Raw genomic sequence first — 21,155 nt, forward strand, 5'->3', positions numbered from 1 at the left:
CTGGGGAACAGCGGCAGCCGTACTGAGCCACGGAGCCCCTAACCATGAGCTCCAGCCCGGCTAGAGCGGCTGGAGCTGTGGGTGGGGTGAACGGGGAGGTGGCACCAGCCTCACTCTCCTAAAGCCGTGGGCAGATCAGAGTGTGCACCACTACCTGATGTGTGTTGCTGTTGTGTATGTCAGTGTAAATGCATAGCGTTATGTGCATACAGATGTATAGTCGGCATATATAGAATAGACATGTACTTATCTCTGTATATGTGTGGGGCCATGGTATTATTTCATATATGCACACACATATGTATTATGCATGTGATATTCTGTGTCTATGGGTCTCATTGGGTATGCATGTTTCTGTGTATGCCATTGCATATGTCTACTTGCCACAGTGCCTGTATTTGTATGTGCATGTAAGGCTATGATTGTGTGTATGTATAAATGATAACACTTGCCCTAGCCGGTTCGGCTTAGTGGATAGAACGTCGGCCTGCAGACTGAAGGGTCCCGGGTTCAATTCCGGTCAAGGGCACATGCCCAGGTTGTAGGCTCGATCCCCAGTAGGGGGCATGCAGGAGGCAGCCAATCAATGATTCTCTCTCATTGTTGCTGTTTCTATTTCTCTCTCCCTCTCCCTTCCTCTCTGAAATAAAATATATTTTAAAAATTATAACACATATGCCATATGTGTATATGAATGGCATTATATGGCACTACACAATACATGACACATTCTCATATAGTCAGTATGGGTAATGACATGGTTTTATTTATGTCTATATATCACCATGTATTTATTGTATATTTATCATCATCTATGAATGTGTCACTCTATGTGTGTGTGTTTGGAATCAATGTGTTTATTATGTGAATGTCACTATGTATGTATTTGTATGCTCTTCTGCTTGTGACACACGTGTTTATGTCATTGTGTGTGTTCACTATTGAATATGTATGTTCTGAGCGTGTATATCCCTGTGTCATTCTGTGACATGCCAGTCATGTCACATGTATATGTCCTTGTACACATGTGTCGATAGCATGTGTATGGGGCCCCTGTGTATAAATGTACATGCGTGCTGGGGTGTGTGCTTTGTATATTAGTATCTGGTGCTTTGCGTGTGTACGTGCCAGTGTGTTTGTGCCCAATTCTTATACTACCCAGGAACCCTAGGCCTTCTTAGCTTAGAACTGGAGGTAAGCAGCCTTCAGTTTGGGGGTCTGGAGGGCAGGGCAGTGCCAGAGCGAGGGTAAAAGTTGGGAAGGCCCCTCATAATCCTGCCCCTCCATGTCATGTCCCCTTTACTGGGTTTGCCGGGAGGTCTCACCCCAGCCCCATCCTCCCTCTGCCAGCTGCGGCCTGGCAGGCCCTGAGCCCTCTTCTGGTCTCACAAGCAGGCCAAACCCATTTCTCCCAGCCCCTCTGTGTGCCCACCCCTCCATGTGCCCGCTAAGCCCATTCGCCCACCCCCTCCCACCCAATCCCCGGCAACAAAGTCTCAGACAAAAGAGAAGCAGAGTCCATTGTTTATTAGTTTGGGGTCCCAGACACCACCCCACATTCCCCTCCATCTACCCTCCTTTCCCGCCTTTTCTTCGTCCCGGTGTCTGTCCATGCGGCTGGGGCCCCACTCGGAGCCTCTCCGCAGCTGCATCAGGTGCCGATGCCCAGCCCTCCCAGACCTCGGGCAGCAGAGGAGCTGATGTGGCATTTCCCCGGTTGGCCATACCAGGAGGACAGCGCCATGGGGGCGGTGGAGGCCTTTCAGGGTTCTGGGCAGGGCGGGGAGGGTGCCTGAGGGGCTCACCTGTCACGCGTGGTCCCGAGCCTGGAGGAAGACGGTGGCAGGCGGCGGCAGCGGCGTGGTCTCCGAAGCCCACAGTACACTCATCCATAAAGTAGGAAACACTACACCCTCCAGTGCTGTTAGTAGTGCTTTCTACTTTATGGGTGACTGCACTGTCTGTCTGTCCGTCTGTAGGTCTCTTCAGGCCGCCCGCTCCTCCTCCTGACTCCTGTTTCAAGAGCCCCCAACCCTCCCCAACCCTCCCAGTGGCTTCCTAAGACCCCAGCACCTAGCCCCATGGCCCCCAGAGGGCCCGCCCTGGGCTGTGGGCAGTGACTCAGCATGGCGCCAGACCTTGCCTCCTACCTCCCTCCCCCCACTTCCTCTTTGCTTCCCTCTTCCCTTCCCCCTGGGGCTCCACCCCATCCCCCACTTTCAGGGCCACTCAGGTAGAGACCACCACTACTCATCAGGTCTCACCCCAGTCCCCAATTCTGACCCCCCGAGTGACCCCTGCCAGACACACTACCCACCCTCCAGAGTCCAACTGAGGCAGCCGCAGCCTCTTCCCCTCAAGGCCTCAGTCTCCAGCCTCCTTCCCCCAAGTCCTTGGCTCCCAGCCTCCTCACCAGCCCAAGGCCCTGAGCCCTTCCCAGCTGGGTGGGTAGCCCAAGGCTATCGCAACGGAGCTGGTGGCCATGTTGGGTGGAGGGAGATGCTTAGGGCCCCTCACTGACATCAAGTCCCACTTTTCAGCCTCTGCCCACCCTCTGCCATCCCCACCCTTGTCTCTGGCTCTTGGCTCTTGAAGCCTTGGACTGGCTTTCTTCACCTGGGGACCAGGGGCCATTTTCTCTTCCTTGCCCAGAGGGAAGTCAAGGCCCACAGCTTGAAGAAGCTGTCCCACCACGAAGGCCGCGGACCTGAGGGTTATCGCACCGCTTTGCCTAAAGCTTTGCTGGTGAGCTTTGCAGGCACCCAAGCCCCGGAAGCCCCTCCCAAAACCATCCCCACCCGGGGCTGCAGCCCAAGCCCCTCATCGCCCCTTGAGGCCCAGAGTCGATGCGTCCCCGTTGGGGCTGAGGTGAAGGGTCAGACCCCTACCTGATGTTGCAGGGCTGAGGGGAGCAAGCCCTGTGCTCCAGGCTCCCAAGTGGGGTTCCCTTCAGGGCGGGCAGGGCTTATAACCCCGAGGCCACGTGGGCCAGATCTCAGGGCGCCCAACGGTCTTGGAGCCCGCCCCCACACGGCCTCAGAGATTAGCGTGCCCCTCCCCTCCCTGGGGAGGACAGACTGACAGGAAACCAGAGACGAGGCTGGGTACTGGCAGGAGGGGGGCTGAAGGGACCATCTCACACACCCCGGGCAGGTGGCTTCCGGGACCCCGGGCCTGCCCATCCCCCATGGCGCCAGCCCCAGAGGTTTGTTCAAGAGTCTGGGACTGACTCGGGGCACTGACTGGGGCTCCTGTCAGGGCCTTCGGTGAGTGCCCCAAACTCTGAGTTCTGAATTCCAGCGTAAGAAAAGGACTTTTTCCCTGACCCCAGCCCAGAAAACTCCCTTCCCTTCGGGACAGCAGTGGCATTCAGACGAAGCTGTGGCTCCTCTCCAGGTGCTACCCAGAGAGGCCACGGAGGAGCAGGTGCATGAAAGGGGTCTGGGCCAGCACATCACGATGCCATCACATAATCAGGTGCCCTTAGCGCCCCACAAAGCCACCCCTCCCCAGCCCCAGCCTGCAGGAGGTAAGACCTGCACCCTCAATGCATATGGGGGTCACACTTGGGTCAGGCGGATCTGTTGGCCCGAGACTGGGTGTTCATGCTTCCCTCAGGGCCTGCGGGGATAGGAGGGCAGGGCGGAGCAGTGGTGAGAACAGGGTCTCAGGCAGGGCATGGGTGCCACTGGGCTTAGAGTGGAGGGAAAAGGCTCCGAAGGGAGGTTCTCGCAGTCACCGGATGTGGGCAGGGGCCCGCCCACCTGCACACCACCCCCGCTTTCCCCATGGGGAAGGCAGGAAGCTGCCCATCCCAGGGTCCCTAGCTGGGGGAGGGGAGCAGGGTGTGGGTATGGGTGGGGAGAGGCCTAGGGGGACTGGGTCTAGGCTACACATATTCTCCAAGCCTCTCAGTGGGCTTGACTCTGGAATATAGAGGAATAGATGGGGGGAGGGGGGGCAGCGTAGAATCACCCAGATTCCTTCCCAGAAGGCCATGATCTTCTTCTCTGGGCCCCCTATTCAGAGTCAGGCCCACACACACTTGAGGGAACTCTCAGATTCAAGGCCCAGAAGAGGGTTGGCATGTGCTGGAGCAGCAGGCAGGGAGATTGCCTCGGATCCTTTCCTTCAGGAAGGCAACCCTCAACCGGAAAATCGTTATCCATCCCAGGCGCCTACATGGGACGGAGAAAGGGGGACCAGGGTCTGAAGAGATGGTGGTGAGGAGGGCGGGCTGGCCAGAAATGGGACAGTGCTCCTTTAACAGCCCACCACGGCTCCAGACCCGGGGTGGAGGGGAAGTGGCTGCCCCAGGCGATAAGAGGATAAGAATATCAAAGTTGTGCAGTAACCTGGGTTCCTAGACCCCCACCCTTCAGGGCCCCTCCTCCTAGAGTATCTTGCCCCCCACCCTCTGCCGGCAGTGCCTCCATGGCTATCACCTCAGCAAAGGAGAGTCGCAGGCTGGGAGCCAGGGGCCTGGCTCTAGGGCCAGCTCTGCCATAGACCCCTCAGCGTGTGACCTGCGGCAAGTCAGACCTGAGGTTCCTTCTGAGGGACACACTGTTCCCTCAAGCGTCTCCATCCCAAACCCTCTCCTGTCCTGGGCAGGGTAGGGTGTTCCTGATGACAACACAGCCTGCTTTTCCTTTGTGTGTCCTCAATGCCCAAAGCCAAAAAACACCATCGATTTTTAAAATGTATTTATTTAATTTTTTGAAGTGAGAGAATGAGTCCCAGCCTCTCCACTCACAGGGCTTCTGGGAACAAGAAGTTACTGGAGGGCCTGGGACTGAGGTTGAAAGGGGATGGAGCTGAGGGGGCACTCAGGGTCCCTGTTCCCTGGAATTCTCCCCTCGACCAGTGATGAATCCCAGCTCTTCTGGGCCTCAAACCAGAAGAAACGGGACGGGGGACCAGAGACAAATCAAGGAGGAGGAAGGGCATAGTCTGAGATAAGGACACAGAGACAATAAGAACCATCCGATGGTTGCTTTGCTAGTAAGCCCTAGCAGGAGCACTCGACTGGAAGCCCTGCTCCAGGCTGGCACGATCCATAGGTGTGGTCTGTGTGACCGACTGACGGGAAGGCCAGCGGGTGGGTACACACACACACACACACACACACACACACACACACGGCCCAAAAACTCCAGAAGATTCACAGTCTCCTTTACAGAGAGGCAGAGTAGGCCCAGAGCCACACAGACGCCTGTGGGTGGCACCCAGCTCAGGTCTGTAGACACACCTTGCAGAAGGCCTGCTGCACCCTCCTGGGCACCCAGAAACACCCAGGAAGGCTCCCGTGGGGATCTGAGGCCTGAAGGCTTAGGGATGGCTTCAGGACACAGGCACTGTCTGGAGAGCGGTGTGACTCCCACTCCCGCCTCAGCCGCCTGTTGGCCGAGTTCCCCAGGATGAGAGAAACTAAACCCTTGAGGATGGCCAGTGGCTGAGAGAGGAGGTGGTTGAGAGGGACGCCTCCCTTGAAGAGAGTTCAAGTTGACTTTTCAAACTCCACCCCTTGGTGGTAGGACTGGGCTCAGCCAGGGACTCGCTGGGCAGCCTTAGCTCACTTGGAATCTGCTATACAATGTCCTCCATGGTCTTGCCCACTTCTGACATTCTAAGTCCGGGAATCAGACTCATGCTCAGAGGAAGCAAAAGGGGAGGGGAGATTTGGGACCAAGATAAGAAGGAGTGGGGGTTGGGCAGTGACATCAGAAACAAACCGGGAACAGTCCTTCACCAGATGACAGGGCTGAGTTGGCTGGAGTCTGGGCTTGGGCTCACAATTCCTCACTCCCACCCCAACCCGCTGACCTAGGAGACAGCCATCTTTGTGTGCCAAGCTGAGGTTATGAGCAGGTAAAGGTGAGCCTGAGGAGAAAAGGACAGTCTTCAGGAACTCCCAGTCTGATAGGCAAGACACAGACAAACATGCAGGGTATGGGAGTCTTGGGTGTTGGTTTGAATGAGCAGTTGTATCTAAAGCAGGCACGAGCTTCTGGTCCGATGGGGACACTTGGCTTCTACTTGAGCAAGCGCTGAATCTGACAGTGAAGTAGAACACGAATGTACGCCTCCACACGTACCCACATCCTACAAAATTAGAGCAACAGGTGCAAGTTAGTCCTGGGTGGTGTTGAGGGTCCCGTGGGACTGGACTGATGGATGCTGCAGTGGCAACCTCAGAGTCACAGGGGGCCCATCAGTAAAGGCTTCCCAGAGAAAGTGAGAATGGACAGGGGAGGTTTTGGACAGGAGAGGAGTTAGAATAGAAGCTGACTGGGCGAGGAGGAAGAACATGGAGAAAACAGTCATTTGAAGGCCTAGCACCTGCACCGAGAGCAGGCCCCGAGGGTGGGAGAAATGACAGGGCATTGTCTGCAGAGAAGAAAGCCAGGCCTTCCCTCCAGCTGCATGGCCCCGGGCGCTCACTCTGCAGCAGGCAGAGATGGCAGCCCAGATAACCTGCCTGGAGAGGAGACAACAAGAGAGAAGCCACAGGACCTAACCACTCACAAACAGGAAGTCAGAAGGCAGCACAGGCCCGCCCTCAGGGGAGCTAGGCTCAGGGACAGGCCTGGCCACAAAGGAGGGAAACTGAGCCCCTAGCATTGCAAAATGAGGGCGGAAGACAATTGGCGTCAACAGTCCCAAATGTTGGGACCTTTGACCACTTTCCCTGAAGGGGCCACAAAGGGAAGCAGGTGCCGAGAGAGGGACGTGCCTCAAGAGCCTAAGCCCCCGGTGTTCCCTGCAAGAGGTCTCAGCACCTAAGACTCATGAGTCCCCCGACCTATCTCAGCGCCTTGGGAAGCAGCAGGAAGGCTGAGAGGCCCCCAGCAAGGAGGGTGGGAACACTCCCCCCTCTGCACTGCCTGCCCAGATGTCCTCCAGTTTAACTTCATGCTCCCCTGGCAGCTGCAGTGCACCCCAGGGGGGGGGGGGGGGGGGGGGGAACCATGAAGGGCTTCTGGCTCAACTCTCTGGACCCGCTTTCCGGATACCGTATCCAATTATTTTTAAACAGAAAGGAAACTGAGCTGCAAGCCCAGAGAGAGGTCACAAAGCAAGTTAGGACCAAGTTCAAGGTTTGGTCACAGCACTGGGAGGAAGCAGGACAAGCTGGGTAGGAGGAAAAGGGGGTGTGGGAGAAGTCACCCTGACCACTGCTGTGGGAGTGCCATGAAAAGAGAAGCATCTTCCACCTGGAAACTCCCAGGGACGCCAGCAGGGAAATGAGAGAAAGCTCCCTCCTGGCTCCCTCCACACACACAGGTGCCTGGGCTGACTTGCAGAGCTGCACCTGCTTCTGTTTTAACGGCTCTGAATAAAGTGTGTGTGTGTGTGTGTGTGTGTGTGTGTGTGTCCAGAAAGCAGCAGGAGCCAGGCAGTAAGGTCTTTCATCAGCCGAACCCCCTGCCCCCAACATCAGGATCACCAAGCAGAGAGCAAAACCAGGGGGCAGGAGATTAGGGGTCCAGTCCCCACCCTGTGACTATTTAGAGTAACTTTGGGCCAGTCACCCAATCTGCCCCCGAACCCCAAGGCTTTCTGTCTTCATCTACAAAATTGAGGAGGAGGTTGACCAAGGGCCTATTTATATAGGAAGTCCCCAAGAGCAAGTGGGCCCTGGGACCTCAGAGGAGGAAGCAGCAAGGCCTGTGTTCCAAGACCTGCCCAGCCACTGGCAGGCCATGGATTTCCCCAGCTGGCTGGAGGGCAGATCTCCCTTAGCTCAGAGAAGGCAGGTGACTGGGAAAGGGTCTGGAGGAAAACCCTTTCCTCATGGGGGCTGGGAATGAGGGGCATAGGACGGGTGGACTCCTTTGTCTGTCATCCTCCCTGCCAGCGCCCTGTCCCCTCAGGCCAGATCCCAGGGATAGATGGAGAAGCAGAAGGTGCCGGGAGGAAAGAACAGAGATGGTGAGGACTGCCCCTGGAACGACTCTGCACTGTTTCTCCCTTCTCTTCCACGGCCCACACGCTGAGCTGGGTGTGTGTGGGGGAGGCAGCAGCGGAGGCATAGCACATTCACCTGAATCTCATTTGATCATCGTGCTGACCTAGTGATGTAAACGATGGTCTCCCCGTCTCAGAATGAGGAACCAGCATTAAGTTTCACCTTCCTGAAAATCGGCCAACAGTCACATAGTTTCTGTCCCCCTAAGGGACTCAATTCAAAGTGCCCTGGAAAGGACCAGGCCCGGGGGTCCTCGGAGGGGATACTCCGCAGACAGTGGCCATGCAGCCTGCGTCTGCTCACAAACCAGGTGAAGAAGGGAGATGGGAAAAGCAGTGGTTGGAACTCAGGGCAGCCTTCCCTGCCCCCAGGCTTGTGGGTGGGGGAGGAGAGGGGTCTAAATGGGTAACCGAGTGGTCTGCACAATCTGTCCGACAGGGAACGGCCACCGCAGCCCCTGCCCTCTGAGCCTTAAGCAGTCAGATGGGGGAGGGTTGGCCACGAAGGCTGGATCCCCAGCAGCCCCAGCAGCAGCTCACAGCACTGGAGCCGTTAAAAAGTGACTCAACCAGAAAGTGCGTTTGAAGCGACACCCGCCAGGGCCCCAGAGCCAAACCTCAAAAAGACGAAGTGAGAAAGACAAGCCTGCGGGGGCTGGGCTGGGGGTGGAGGCCTGGCTGGGAGCCGCCTGGCCAAATAAGGGCAAATGCTCCCAGGCCGGCCAATGGGGCTCAGGCAGCCATGTCATGGGGCTGTGGCTGGAAGGGGGAGGGAGGAAGGAGGTGAGAGAACTAGGGCATAATGGGGGCCGGGGCTGGGGGCAGGAGGCCCAGGCCCCCCAGGGAGGGTCCCAGGGTGAACGAGCAGAGGGAGGTATTGTGGCCCTCAGCCCCCAAAGATCTTGGTGCTGAGGTTGATAGCCCTGTACCCCACTTGCAGGCTGGGGCTCAAGGGGACAAAAGGAAGACGAGGACCCCTACCCCTGCCCCAGTTAAGGGCCCTTGATCCCCAGGTGCCATGGCAGGAGGGAAGCCGTAACGACGGCTGGGTTGAAACACCACTGTAGCCTTGCCTGCCCACTGGCTTTGGGCATGTGATGTAACTGAAACTCAGTTTTCTCATCTGTGAAAGGGGAATAATGCCTCAAGAATGGTACTGAGTATCAAGTGCAATGATGGAGGCGGCCAGTGTTGAACCAGATAAGGCCACACTGATATAATAGATTATTATTGTAGAAACTCTGGCCCCAGGGCTGCTTCTCACGCAGATTCTTGCTTCCCAGTTGCTGTGTAAGATCCCTTTGCAAGGACGCCATGTGGTTCTCAATTCTGGCCTCTGACGTCTGCAATGGGGAGGCTGTGGAGGCCAGAGTGGTCCTTCCGATCTAAGCTCAGCCCCACCTGCCACAGAAGCAAACTAGACTTGCTCTTCCCAGGCTCATCCACCGGGCCCAAACCCTGGCCACCTAAACTTCCATCTCCTCTTCCCACTTGGACCTACTGAGCTCCAGACCCCACCCCCCTCCCCTGCTCCCCTGGGGTGCAGGGCTAAGGAAGTGAGTCTATTCAGCTGCCCAGAGAAAGTGCCAGTGCCGCAGGTGCCTGCACAGGGTGGGGGCAGCTGCTGGGGTCTCCCCGAGCCTGTGTTCACTCCCTTGCCTCAGGCCTCCCCTGGGATCACAGCCCGGGAGGAAGGCTGGGCAATGGCTGCCACCCTCTTCCTCTCGGTGGAGTTCTGCTCTCTCCCAAGCATGGATTTGCATTTCCCCCTCTGCCCTGCCTACTCAAGCCCCCAGGGAGCAGGTGACAGTTAAACCCCCTCTTCTGGCTAGTGGCCTCTGAGCACTCATTTCCTTCCAGGTATTTTCCGGGATGGGGGTCGGCATTGGAAGGGTGGCAGTTGCTGGGTTTGGGAGGAAGGAATGAGGAGTCCATTTTGGGGAGAAGCTGGGGTCCCCCCCACCCTAGTGTCTGAAGCTGTTCATTTCCTTCCCCCCAGTTCTCTTTGTAGCAGAGAGCTCAGCTCAGGGGAAGGAGGGTGCAGGGGCAGGAAGCAGCACATATGAGCTCTTGAAATGGGCCTGCTAGTTCCCTGACTTCTTTCAGCCCCAGGCCTCCCTGTGCTTTGGGATGGACACCCCCTTGCCCCCCTCTCCCCCCAAAAAAGCTTGGGATTAAAACTCTTCATCCATGACCCCATAATGCCTGTCCTCCACTCTAGGGGAGCATTGAGCATAGGAGTCAAAGGTCAAGAGGGGAGGTGTTTTCTATCGTATTTCTCAGAGGATCTGGCACCTTGGTGCCAGCAGCATGGGCAGACCTTTCTCTGCACTCAGTTCCTGCCTCCTGGGATCTTAACAAAGAGAAACCCCAGCATCTGTAAGTAAAAGACGCTGAGGCAGGCAGAATAGGACAAAGTATCATGACCCCCTCTGGAGGTCAGGCTGACCACTGTCTCTGGGACTCAGTCTTCTCACCCATGAAGTGCAGGGCTGGCCTAAGTCACAGCTCTCCTAGGCCTCACCTGCTCTGTATGATCTGCCTTCACTTTTCTGCAGCCCCAACACTCTGGACCTCACCCTCAGTGGCGCAGGCCTCCGAGCCAAAGGCCCAGGCAGGCAGCCGTGTGCTTTCTTCTTCAGTCTAAGCCTTACAGGCTCTCCCTACGGCAATGTTTACCAACCGTGGCTGTCTGTGCTTTTAGGTCAGAGGAGACTGGAAGGGGGTCAGCCACACATGAGCGGCAAAATGACAGCTGACAGGCTGACATGAATCCAAGAGGTAGAAAATAGTCAGTCCCAGAACCATTCCACCACATGATACGAAAATGGAGGTTTGTAACAACGACTTTGAGCCAAGTAGAGGTTAAATCACACCCAGAGAACCTCATATCCAAACAGCAAGGAAGTATATATATTTTTTAAAAAACACAAAGTCATAAAAAATGAGAGAATTAAAAGAGATTTTTAAAAAAAGCCTTGCACTTGAAGGAAAATGTTTCAGTTTTGCTATGTTTATGTATGATAGGTGTATTGGGACATCTATTGACCAATGATGCCAGAGAGATGACAGTCTGGCCACACTGACCTAGAACTTACCTAGAGGTGGACAATTTGGGATCATGACAGTCTCCTAGATACAGTTAGTCATCTGCAGCTCTCAAATTGCTTTTACCTAAATTAACATATTCGATCCTCACAGCTATCCTAAGACAGGGATGGCCATCTGCATCCTTAAGGGAACTTTTAAGGGACAAGGTACAAACAGAAAAGTTTATAACTCAATTCATGCGTGTATAACTCAATACATTTTCAGAAAGTGAACCAACCTATGTAACCAGCATCCAGATCAGGAAAGACTCCATAGCCAGCACCTTAGGAGCCCCTCATGCCATTTTCCACCCCCACCTTTCACAGGGAACCGCCATCCTGTTCCCCAACACTAGAGTTTTTTCAACTGCATTGTATCGAGAGGAAACTTCGGTTTGAAGAAGTAAAGTGACTTAGAAAAGTCAGGGCCGGTGGGTGATGAAGGCAACAGGGCTGGGAGGCAGGGACAATGCCCCTCGTTGGATACGTGTGTTTTCATCACAGGAGTCTCACTGTTCCGGTGGAGCGTGAAGGTGCCATCACTGGGCAGGAGATGGAGGGAAGTGGCAAGTAGACGAGAGCAGGAGAGGTTAGGGGGTATGGGGCGCAGATCAGCAGACACCTAGGGGCTGCTGGAGGGGAAAGCACAACTCGGCCAGGAGGGAATTGGAGGACTGACCAGTGTCCCAATACTCAACACAAGTTTCCCAACACTCAAAATCCTAAGGTTTCCTTCTTGGGCCATTTCCCCACACTGCCTCCCTATCTTTGGCTAATTTTAGACTTGGGGACGTGAGATGTAGGTGTTGGGCATAGGGTGGTTGGGGTGCTTAACGTGCAGGGACATGTAACTTTCACTCAACAAGCTAATGCCTCACGCTGGTTCTGTGGAATGCTCATGAAGGGAGCAATCTGCTGCATTTAGGGATAACTATGTCGGAAACAGCAGCCCTAACCTGGGTGTGGGCAATGTCCTTTCTGAGCTAAGGCTCTACTACTTGGTCATAATGAAGTCACTTTAACTCTTTGAGCCTCAGTCTCTTCATCACTACATAGGGTGTTAACTATGACACACGGGTTTTGTGAGGATCAAATAAGATAATGGACATAAAAGCCCTTTTGTCAACTGTAAAATGCTATTTAAATGAAAGGCTTCCCGGATACTGAACCTGAACCAGACTCCCAGACAAAGCAAGATGTTGTTAGTCTGTTCTTAAACATTACCTGTCTCTTTTCTACAGCTCAGGTGTCAGGAGGGGACTTGAGGATTAAATAGCAGGTTATAGTCAGGCTGGGAGTTGGAAGGTAGTGGCCATGCCTGGGGCGGTGAGGCCTCAATCCCCAGCCCTGAAGAGCCCAGTGAGGTTAGGCCTTTGTCAGCCCATCCCCTTTGCTCTTGGGGAAACTGCTCCCCTCCAAGACCAGAATGTTTCCACCTTGTTCTATCAGCTACCCATTCCTGCCTTGGACTGGAGGCTGCATTCAGCAATGCATGGCCCCCTAACCCCTGTTTTTGGGACACCCTAACCCCACAGCCTGTGGTAGGTGGAGAGTGGAGAATGAGGAATGTGCGGGCAAGGGGAAGGCAGCCTGGTCACTACTCGGTTTCTAATCTGCCTGATTTGAGTCTGTTCTTGTTAAACTAGGGCGGAGTCTTGCCTTTCTGGAGAGAAGTCAAACTAGAGTGAGAGACCAAAGCCCTGGGCAGACGTGGGACCCCAACTGTCAGAGTGAAGTGGAAACTTTGACAGGCACAGTGAGCAGGGCTCGTAGAATGTCCCCGAAACCTCTTCCGCACAGCGTTGCTCTCTCCCAGGGAGCCTTGAAGAACCAACAGTCCGTTTCAGCTTCTTTGGGCTCCCAGCAAGGCGTGCGACTCCAGAACCTTATGACCTATTTGGGCTGCTGAGTGGCACCCCAAGCAGGTTTAAGCACCAGAGAGAGCGCGAGAGCAAATTGAGAAGCAGCTCCCAGGCAGAGCCCGCATGGCACACTGAGTCTGTGAAATCCGGTCACTGCAACTGGCCACCCCTCCCCCACAACCACCAGCACTTGTGTCTTTCGCTTCCTGCGAGGCTGACAGTTAAGGCCCCAGCGCTGTGTGGGGCTGAGGCAGCCTGAGTGTGGTTATTTGTGTGCAGCTCCTCTTGCCTCCCCTCCCCACAACTGTTTCCATTCTCACCCGGCAGCCACGTCCGGGTCAGACTCGCAGGACAGCCATCGGGGATTTCCAAGGGACTTTTCGAGAAAGCCAGTGAAAGTTGGGTGTTGGCTGCACGGCCTAGGTACTCTTGCTGAAACCCACTTCTCCCCTCTGGGGTGTAAGCTCGAGGCTGATGGGGCTGCTTCCCCAAGCTTTCACATTGATAGGACAACAGAAACCACCACTCCTGGAGCTCTTTTAATTTGCTGGGCTTGGGAAAATCCTTGAAAAATTCAGTTGGAATTAGGGTTTACAGACCATTCCCTCAGAATTTGAAGGCATCGGAGAAAATGATTCTGCTTTGAGGACCTGTGAGGAGTGAGATGAGCAGCTGGGCCAATTCCAGCTTCCTTTCCGTGGGCCGATGAGGACAAGGAAAGGGGGGTGGGGAGTGGGGGCCCCTTGAATCAGCAGCTCTCCCTCCTTCCCACTCTAGGCCACAGGTTACTGAGACACCGACTCACTAGCAACACCAGGTGGCTAAGAGACACAAAGCCCGATGCAGGCACCTCTGCGAGTGAGTCAGAGCGCACCCTGCAGTGGTGGTTCTGGGCATTTCCCTTATTATTTTTTAAAATATATTTTTATTGATTCAGAGAGGAAGGCAGAGAGAGAGAGACAGAGAAACATCAATGATGAGAGAGAATCATTGATTGGCTGCCTCCTGCACGCCTCCCACTGAGGATCAAGCCAGCAACCCAGGCATGTGCCCTTGACCAGAATCGAACCTGGGGACCCTTCAGTCCATAGGCTGACGCTCTATCCACTGGGCCAAACCAGCCAGGGCTCCCCCACTATTTTGACTGACTGCACATTTTGTTTATTAAAGAATGGCTAATAAAAGGAGAGCCAATTAATATTCTATATAATAAAAGGCTAATATGCAAATACTGGTAGACCGAATGGCAGAACAATCGAACAACTGGTTGCTATGACGTACGCTGACCACCAGGAGACGCGCGGCGTCGGGGGCAGGTGGCAGAGTGTGGAACACGCTGGTGCCGGTGTAGGCCACAGCGGGATGGTAGAGGTGAGCCAGACCAAGGCGGGGCGCTGGTTGTTGTCATCAAGGCGAGCCTCTGATGGTTACTGAAAATTCTTTGCTCCTGCATGCCACGTTCCCACCTGGCCCTCATACCCGCTGCCAGGGACGGCCCCGCTAGTACCCACTGCTGGCACTGGCCCCAATCGCTCCGCACCTTCAGCAGATGTGAGGCCAGCGCCTTCAACGCGTGGAAGCGGTGGTGGCGGTGGAAGCAGGGCTGCTGGCAGACAGGGGACCGAGGGCCGCAACAGGAAGGGCCGGGCAGGGGTGCAGAGGATGGGCTGAGACCCATCCCTGTGCCCCCTGCAGCCTTGTGGCCCACAGTTCCTTTCAAGGTGCACAAATTCGTGCACTGGGTCCCTAGTAACTTTTATAAAACAAGTTGTAGAATTTCCACATTGCTTCATTTTTATAATCACAACAATCCTGAGGTAAATTGTCAGAGGAATCATTCTCATTTACAGATGGAGAACATGGGATCTAGGGAAATCAAAATGGGGACACTAACAGGATGTTTTGTGGAAATTTAAGAAATTTAGGATTTATGGTAAGTCTAATCTCAAAACAAGTAACTCATTGATAACATGGCATCATTTAAGACCCCCTTCTAGGCCAGAGGAGAAAGGGAGCAGCCCCCTTCCTATGGAGGCACAAACTGGCCAGGCCAGACCCAGCAGCCACCTGGGGGTCTTCGTTAGGGGAATGTGCTAGAATGTGGGTAACTGGGGGCAGAGGAGGTCGTGGGTGCCACTGGCTGACCTGAGGTATAGGAAGAGCAGCAAAAAGAAAACAGACAAGGTAGGAAAGATAAAAAGTATTACACATGGTCAAGTGGTAAAGAATACCAACTCTCAGGATTTCTTTAAGGGGCAGGTGGCAACCCCCAGACAACAGGCCTACCAGGATGATGGGGTTGTCTAGACTCCAAACAGCGGACCTTCCAATGAAACCCAAGGACGCACACTACAAGGCTGCAACCCTGGAGGCTCAGACAGCAGGGGCCTCTGTTGCTCTGGGAAGTGAGTTCTTACTGCGTCCAGCTAAGAAGAAGGCAAGACACATTTATCATGGGCTATGGGTTCACGTTTATTGGCATTTGATACAGAGTCCTGACCATGGGGCAGCCAGAGGTGTGGTAGGAAAAAAACATCCTACTCCACATTCAATTCACTCTATTAATCCATCAACCCACACCACTGCTACCCCAACTAGTAGTCCAAAGAAGATAAAATGGCCCAGGAACACGCTGTGCTGCTCTCTCATCAGTCTGTTGAGCCTCAGAATTGGAGAGTGAGGAGTATTTGAAGCTCTGTCCATGTAGTTTCACAACAATAAATAAGCAGAGGCAGGAGGCGGTGGCAAAGACACTGGCAGCCATACATCTTGCTAGGTCTTTATAGCTGTGTCTCTGGATTTGTAGGCCACTCCTCGACTTTTCAGCTCCCTCACGATTCCTGTGATAGAAAAAGAAAATGGTACTGTGAGTAAAGAAGATAGGAAAGGTCCTTCAGCTACCACTTTGGGGGCAGGGAGGAATCCCTAGACTGCTCATGAAAGTCCTTGGCTTGTTACCACTGAAGATCCAGGCAAGTGTGTGGTAATGACTTGGTAAGAATGAGAAGAAAAAGAGATACACTGTAGCTGTCAAAAGCAAGGATTCTGGAGTCAGAATGCCTGGGTTAAAACTCTGGCTCCCCACTTACTATATGGGTAACTTTGGGCAAGTTATTTAATCAGTTGACTACCATGCATCCAAAATGAAAACCATCCCACATGCCACGATATTTTGAATTTAATTTTAAAAAATCAATTTGCAATGAATATTATAAAAATCAATATGTTACTCACAATTCGGGTGTTCTTGAGTATTTTCAGCTAAAAATTCTCATGAAAAATGATTTTAAAGTTGGCCAGGGCTGCCGCTTAGGGAAAACATTTTTTTTATAGACGCGCGTGGCGTGTGGGGAAGGTCTGCCGCTTGCGTCTACAGACGCTTATGGCGTACAATGGGTTAACTTCTCTGCCTGGATTCCCTCAGAGTTATGAGGACTGGACATAAGTCACATAAAGAACTTTCACAGAGCTTGGTGCAGTAAATAAACATTGGCTTATATTATGATGATTATTACCTTGGGGCAGGCGACCAGTGACTGACACTGCATACACACCAGGCTTAAAGTTACCTGAAAGAGAAGAAAAGAGGTTGCAGTGAGAGTGAGTTAAGATTAAAGACCAAACAGAGGCTTAAGCTAAAAATAAAAATAATGCTACAACTCCGAGAAAAGCAATCACTTCTTCTGGCTATAAATATTAAATGACAGGCCCTGTCAGGTGGCTCAATGGTTAGAGCATTGGCCCACACACTGGAGGGTAATGAGTTACATTCCTGGTGAAGGCACATGCGGGAGACAACCAACCGCCGAAGTTCATTCGTTCCTTCCTTCTTTCCTTTTCCTTCCCCTCCTTTCTCCTTCCTTCCTTCCTTCCCCTCCCTTCTCCTTCCTTCCTTCCTCCCTCCCTCCCTCCCTCCCTTCCTTCCTTCCCCTCTTCTTCCTTCCTTCCTTTCTTTCACTCTCTCCCTCCCTCTCCCTGCCTTCCTCCTCTTCCTTCCATTCTCTCTAAAATCAATGGAAAAAACAGTCTCTGGTGAGTATTAATAACAAACAAAATATTAAATGACAGGACACAGGATACTTTCCTTGTCTGTCCTACAACCCGGTCTTTCTCACTCTTGAGGCCACTTACCCACTAATTTAAGACCCGTCCCTGCGCCCCCCCCCCCCACCCCAACAGACCAAGAGGCAGCAACAACACTAGTTCAGGATAAGGACAAAGGGAGATACTTACTGACTCGCTGCCACTTGGAGACCCAGCTGTCCTCTGGACTCATCATTGCAATGATTCTAGGAAGGGAAAAGAAAATCAGCCAGAGCCTCACCTACTGAAGAGAAAGACGGGAGGAACTTGCCCCCTTTACTCTGTTCCCAGCCAGCACAACAGTTCAAGCAGAGGAAGCCCAGAATCCAGGATTGATTGAAACTTTGATTAGGTTGCTTAGTAAGTTTTGGTTTGGTGCCATGGCTTAGCAAAAGTGACTCCATTTTGGCCTGTTGGTTATTTTATTTATTTAAAATGTTTTTATTGATTTCAGAGAGAGGAAGGGAAAGACAGAAACATCAATGATGAGAATCTTTGATCAGCTGCCTCCTGCAAGCCCCCTACTGGGAGATCAAGCCCACAACCCAGGCATGTGCCCTGACCAAGAATGGAACCATGACCTCCTGGTTCGTAGGTTGAAACTCAAGCACTGAACCTCACCAGCCAGGCTGTTTATTTCTTTAATTTTATTTTTTAATACGTTTTTATTGATTTCGGAGAGCGAGAGGGGGAGAGAGAGATAGAAACATTAATGAGAATCATTGATCTGCTGCCTCCTGCACTCCCCCTACTGGGATCGAGCCCACAACCCAGGCATGTGCCCTGACCAGGATTTGAACCCTGACCTCCTAGTTCATAGGTTGATGCTCAATCACTGAGCCATGCCAGCGGGTTATTTTTTTAAAACAGTGCTAAGAAATTAATGAAGAAACTACCTTAAAAGGAATAAAAAAGGAATGAAGTTGGTCCACCTTGAAGGAACTTTAGCAAGTACAGTGGAACCTCATTTCTTAAACTTAATTCATTCCAGAAGGGTGTTCGAGAAGCAATTTGTTCGAAAACTGAATCATTTTTTCCCCATTAGAAATAATGTAAATTTGAAGCCTCGTTCCTCGAACATCTCCCATCTCAAACAGTTTGATTCTCAACCAAGTTGTTCACAGAAAAAAGCTCTCAGTTGTTGACCAAAACTTCAGTTTCTACCTGACAACCCTCTCATGCTGATACCTCAGCAGGACAAAATGTGTCTCAAAGGCTACAAGCAAAGGAGAGAATGCTTTTGTTACTCGCGAAATCGGGGATTAGCATAATTTTAAAACATAAAGAGGCCATCAAGAGTGCTAATATCGTTAAGGGTGTGAAAGTGCTCACAAAACAGCAATCACAGGCAATTGAATAGGTAGAAAAACTGTTGTTGATTGGATAAAGAAAAAGCAATTAGCATGGATTAACTCAATTTACATTATTTCTAAAGGGAAAAAATGATTCAGTTTTTAAACAAATTGTTTCTCAAACAGCCCTCTGGATTGAATTAAGTTCCAGAAATGAGGTTCCACTGTAATCCTTTCCAGACCCCAAATGATTGATTCTGTTTCAACCTTTCTCATACAGTTCATGTCTAATGTATTGTTTAATTTATAAATAAACACTTATTTTCTTAAATTTATAGAACCACCCCCAACTAACCTTAAAGGAATTTTCCATATATCACTGCCTCCGAAATGCTATCATTGGAGAACTGCTTTTCCTTCATCCAATCAACAAGTTTTTCTATTCAATTGCCTGTGATTGCTGTTGTGTGAACTTTCACACCCAGTTTGTGTGTAAACCCTTAATTGGCCTAAGGTAGCGGTTCTCAACCTGTGGGTCGCGACTCCGTTGGGGGTCGAACGACCCTTTCACAGGGGTCGCCTAAGGCCATCGGAAAACACATATATAATTACATATTGTTTTTGTGATTAATCACTATGCTTTAATTATGTTCAATTTGTAACAATGACATTGGGGGTCACCACAACATGAGGAACTGTATTAAAGGGTCGCGGCATTAGGAAGAACCACTGGCCTACGGGCAAAAGAAACCATAGTACCTTCTTTTTTTTTTTTAATATATTTTTTATTGATTTTTTTTACAGAGAGGAAGGGAGAGGGATAGAGAGTTAGAAACATCAATAAGAGAGAAACATCGATAAGCTGTCTCTTGCACACCCCCTACTGGGGATGTGCCCGAAACCAAGGTACATGCCCTTGACTGGAATCGAACCTGGGACCCTTCAGTCCACAGGCTGACGCTCTGTCCACTGAGCCAAACCGGTTAGGGCAACATAGTACCTTCTTAAACCCCAAAGAATACTGCCCTCTGGCTCCTACCTTGGGGAAGGAAAATTGAGACCTGGCCACAGGTTTATTTCATTTCCTGTTCTCCCCACTGGACAATTTTGACAAGAAAAACTTATATTTAAAAGTATTAGCTTTCGGGAAATATTTTACCATCACTGTACCTTCCCTCCTCTTCATTTCCAAAAAGGATCTTCATGCATTCAACAAACATTTATTAAGCATCCATAATCTTCCAGGCCTTGTGCCAGGTCCTGGTGTACAAGATAAACACAATCCCTACACTACCATCAATGAGCTCACAGTCTAATGGAGAAATGGCCAGTGAAAATATAATGGAAGTTGCACAAGTTACTTTAAATTTTCTAGTAGCCATGCTTAAAACAGAAAAGACAAAACGGTAAAACTAATTCCAATAATATATTTCAATTAACCCAATATATTCAAAGTGTTATCACTTTGGCATTCAATTAATGTAAAAAACAAGATATTTTATTTTTCCTTGTACTAAATCTCTGAAATCAGTGTATATTTTACACTTAAAGCATATCTCAATTTGCACTAGCCATATTTCATGTGCTCAAAGCCACACATGGCTAGTGGCTACTGTACTGGACAGTGTGTCTCAAATAACTTAGATATGAATCAGAATTATATCAAAAGTCTGCCCCAGCCCTCGCCGGGCGGCTAGGTTGGAACATCCTCCCGTACCAAAAGGTTTTGGGTTCAATTCCTGGTCAAGGCACATACCTAGATTGCAGGTTCGATTCCCCGTTGGGCGCATAAAGGAGGCAACTGTTCAATGTTTCTCTCTCTCCCTTCCTCTCTCTAAAAATATCAATAAAAACATATCCTCCAGTGAGGATTAAAAAAAAAAAGTCTGCCCCACATTCACTTGGTAGTGTGGTGCAGGGGTAATGTAGAAGTGAATGAAGAATCTAAAGGGACTTACCCATCAAAGGAAGAGCTGGTGCAGTCATATACCATCTCTCGGTTACCCTTCATCTGAAGGTATGCATCACAATTGTCACAACCATCATATTCAAACTGGTCTATAGTCTATGAGGGGAGAATTTTAAGAAGAAGATAAGTGAGTGTGAACAAGACCAGAAGAAAAAGCAGCTTTCTCCACACTCTACCTGGTCAAGTATAAGACCCGCCTACACTGGCTGTCCCATCAGGTCCCCCACTCATCACTCCCAGTCCCTAGATTCCATCCTCACATTCCTTCTGCCCTTGCTCCCACCTGTGCTTTTCTATTCCTTTCCCTCGTCTCCTCAAGATCAGGCGCCCTCTCCAGCTACTCCCTCTGCTACTGACCCCACTTCTGACTCCCAGTGTCATTCGGACCCCAGAGAAGTTCACTGAAGGTCTGTTAAGTAAGGGTCAGGCCTGCGCTAATAGTTGAGGATTCAAAGGCAGGTAAGACCGCCCGTGCCTGCCTACGGCTGCAAGATCTCTTCCTCCCGATGTAAACAATGGCCTCCAGCTGCTTCCCACACCCCGTTTCACCCTCTTTCCCCCCGTTTGGTCTCCACACACCGAACCACCAGGGCCCGACACATACCTTCACCAGCGAACACAACAAACAAGCCCGCAGATGCCGCAGGTCCTTGGGCACCGTCTCCAGAGCCATCCTATCGACAGGAGCAGAACAGCGAAATTCTGCCACAGCAGCCTCCTCCGCCGAATATAAACAGTGAATTACCCAGAATGCCTAGCACTTCCGGTTTCTCAGACGTCCGCTTCCGGTGTAGGAGGTCGCAGGCCCCGCCTCTACCCCCGCCTAAGGAATGGTTTCATTAGCCTGGAGGCGAGACCGGCCGGTAGTGACCTCGCACCCGCGCGCGGC

At 51.8% G+C, this 21,155-nt stretch overlaps 1 protein-coding gene across 1 annotated transcript; it reads right to left on the reverse strand.

The window, feature by feature from the left end:
- Positions 1–15,369: 15,369 nt before the first annotated feature.
- Positions 15,370–20,940, reverse strand: SUPT4H1 (SPT4 homolog, DSIF elongation factor subunit). Its single transcript, XM_006095617.3, has 5 exons — positions 20,871–20,940; positions 20,256–20,362; positions 17,156–17,211; positions 16,438–16,491; positions 15,370–15,762 (listed from the first exon to the last, which is right to left on the reverse strand). The coding sequence occupies exons 1-5, from the start codon at positions 20,937–20,939 to the stop codon at positions 15,695–15,697; spliced, it is 354 nt and encodes a 117-aa protein (XP_006095679.1). The 5' UTR covers position 20,940; the 3' UTR covers positions 15,370–15,694.
- Between the last annotated feature and the right edge of the window lie 215 nt (positions 20,941–21,155).

Source organism: Myotis lucifugus, unplaced genomic scaffold, assembly GCF_000147115.1.
Source record: "Myotis lucifugus unplaced genomic scaffold, Myoluc2.0 scaffold_158, whole genome shotgun sequence".
NCBI classification, from domain to species: Eukaryota; Metazoa; Chordata; class Mammalia; order Chiroptera; family Vespertilionidae; genus Myotis; species Myotis lucifugus.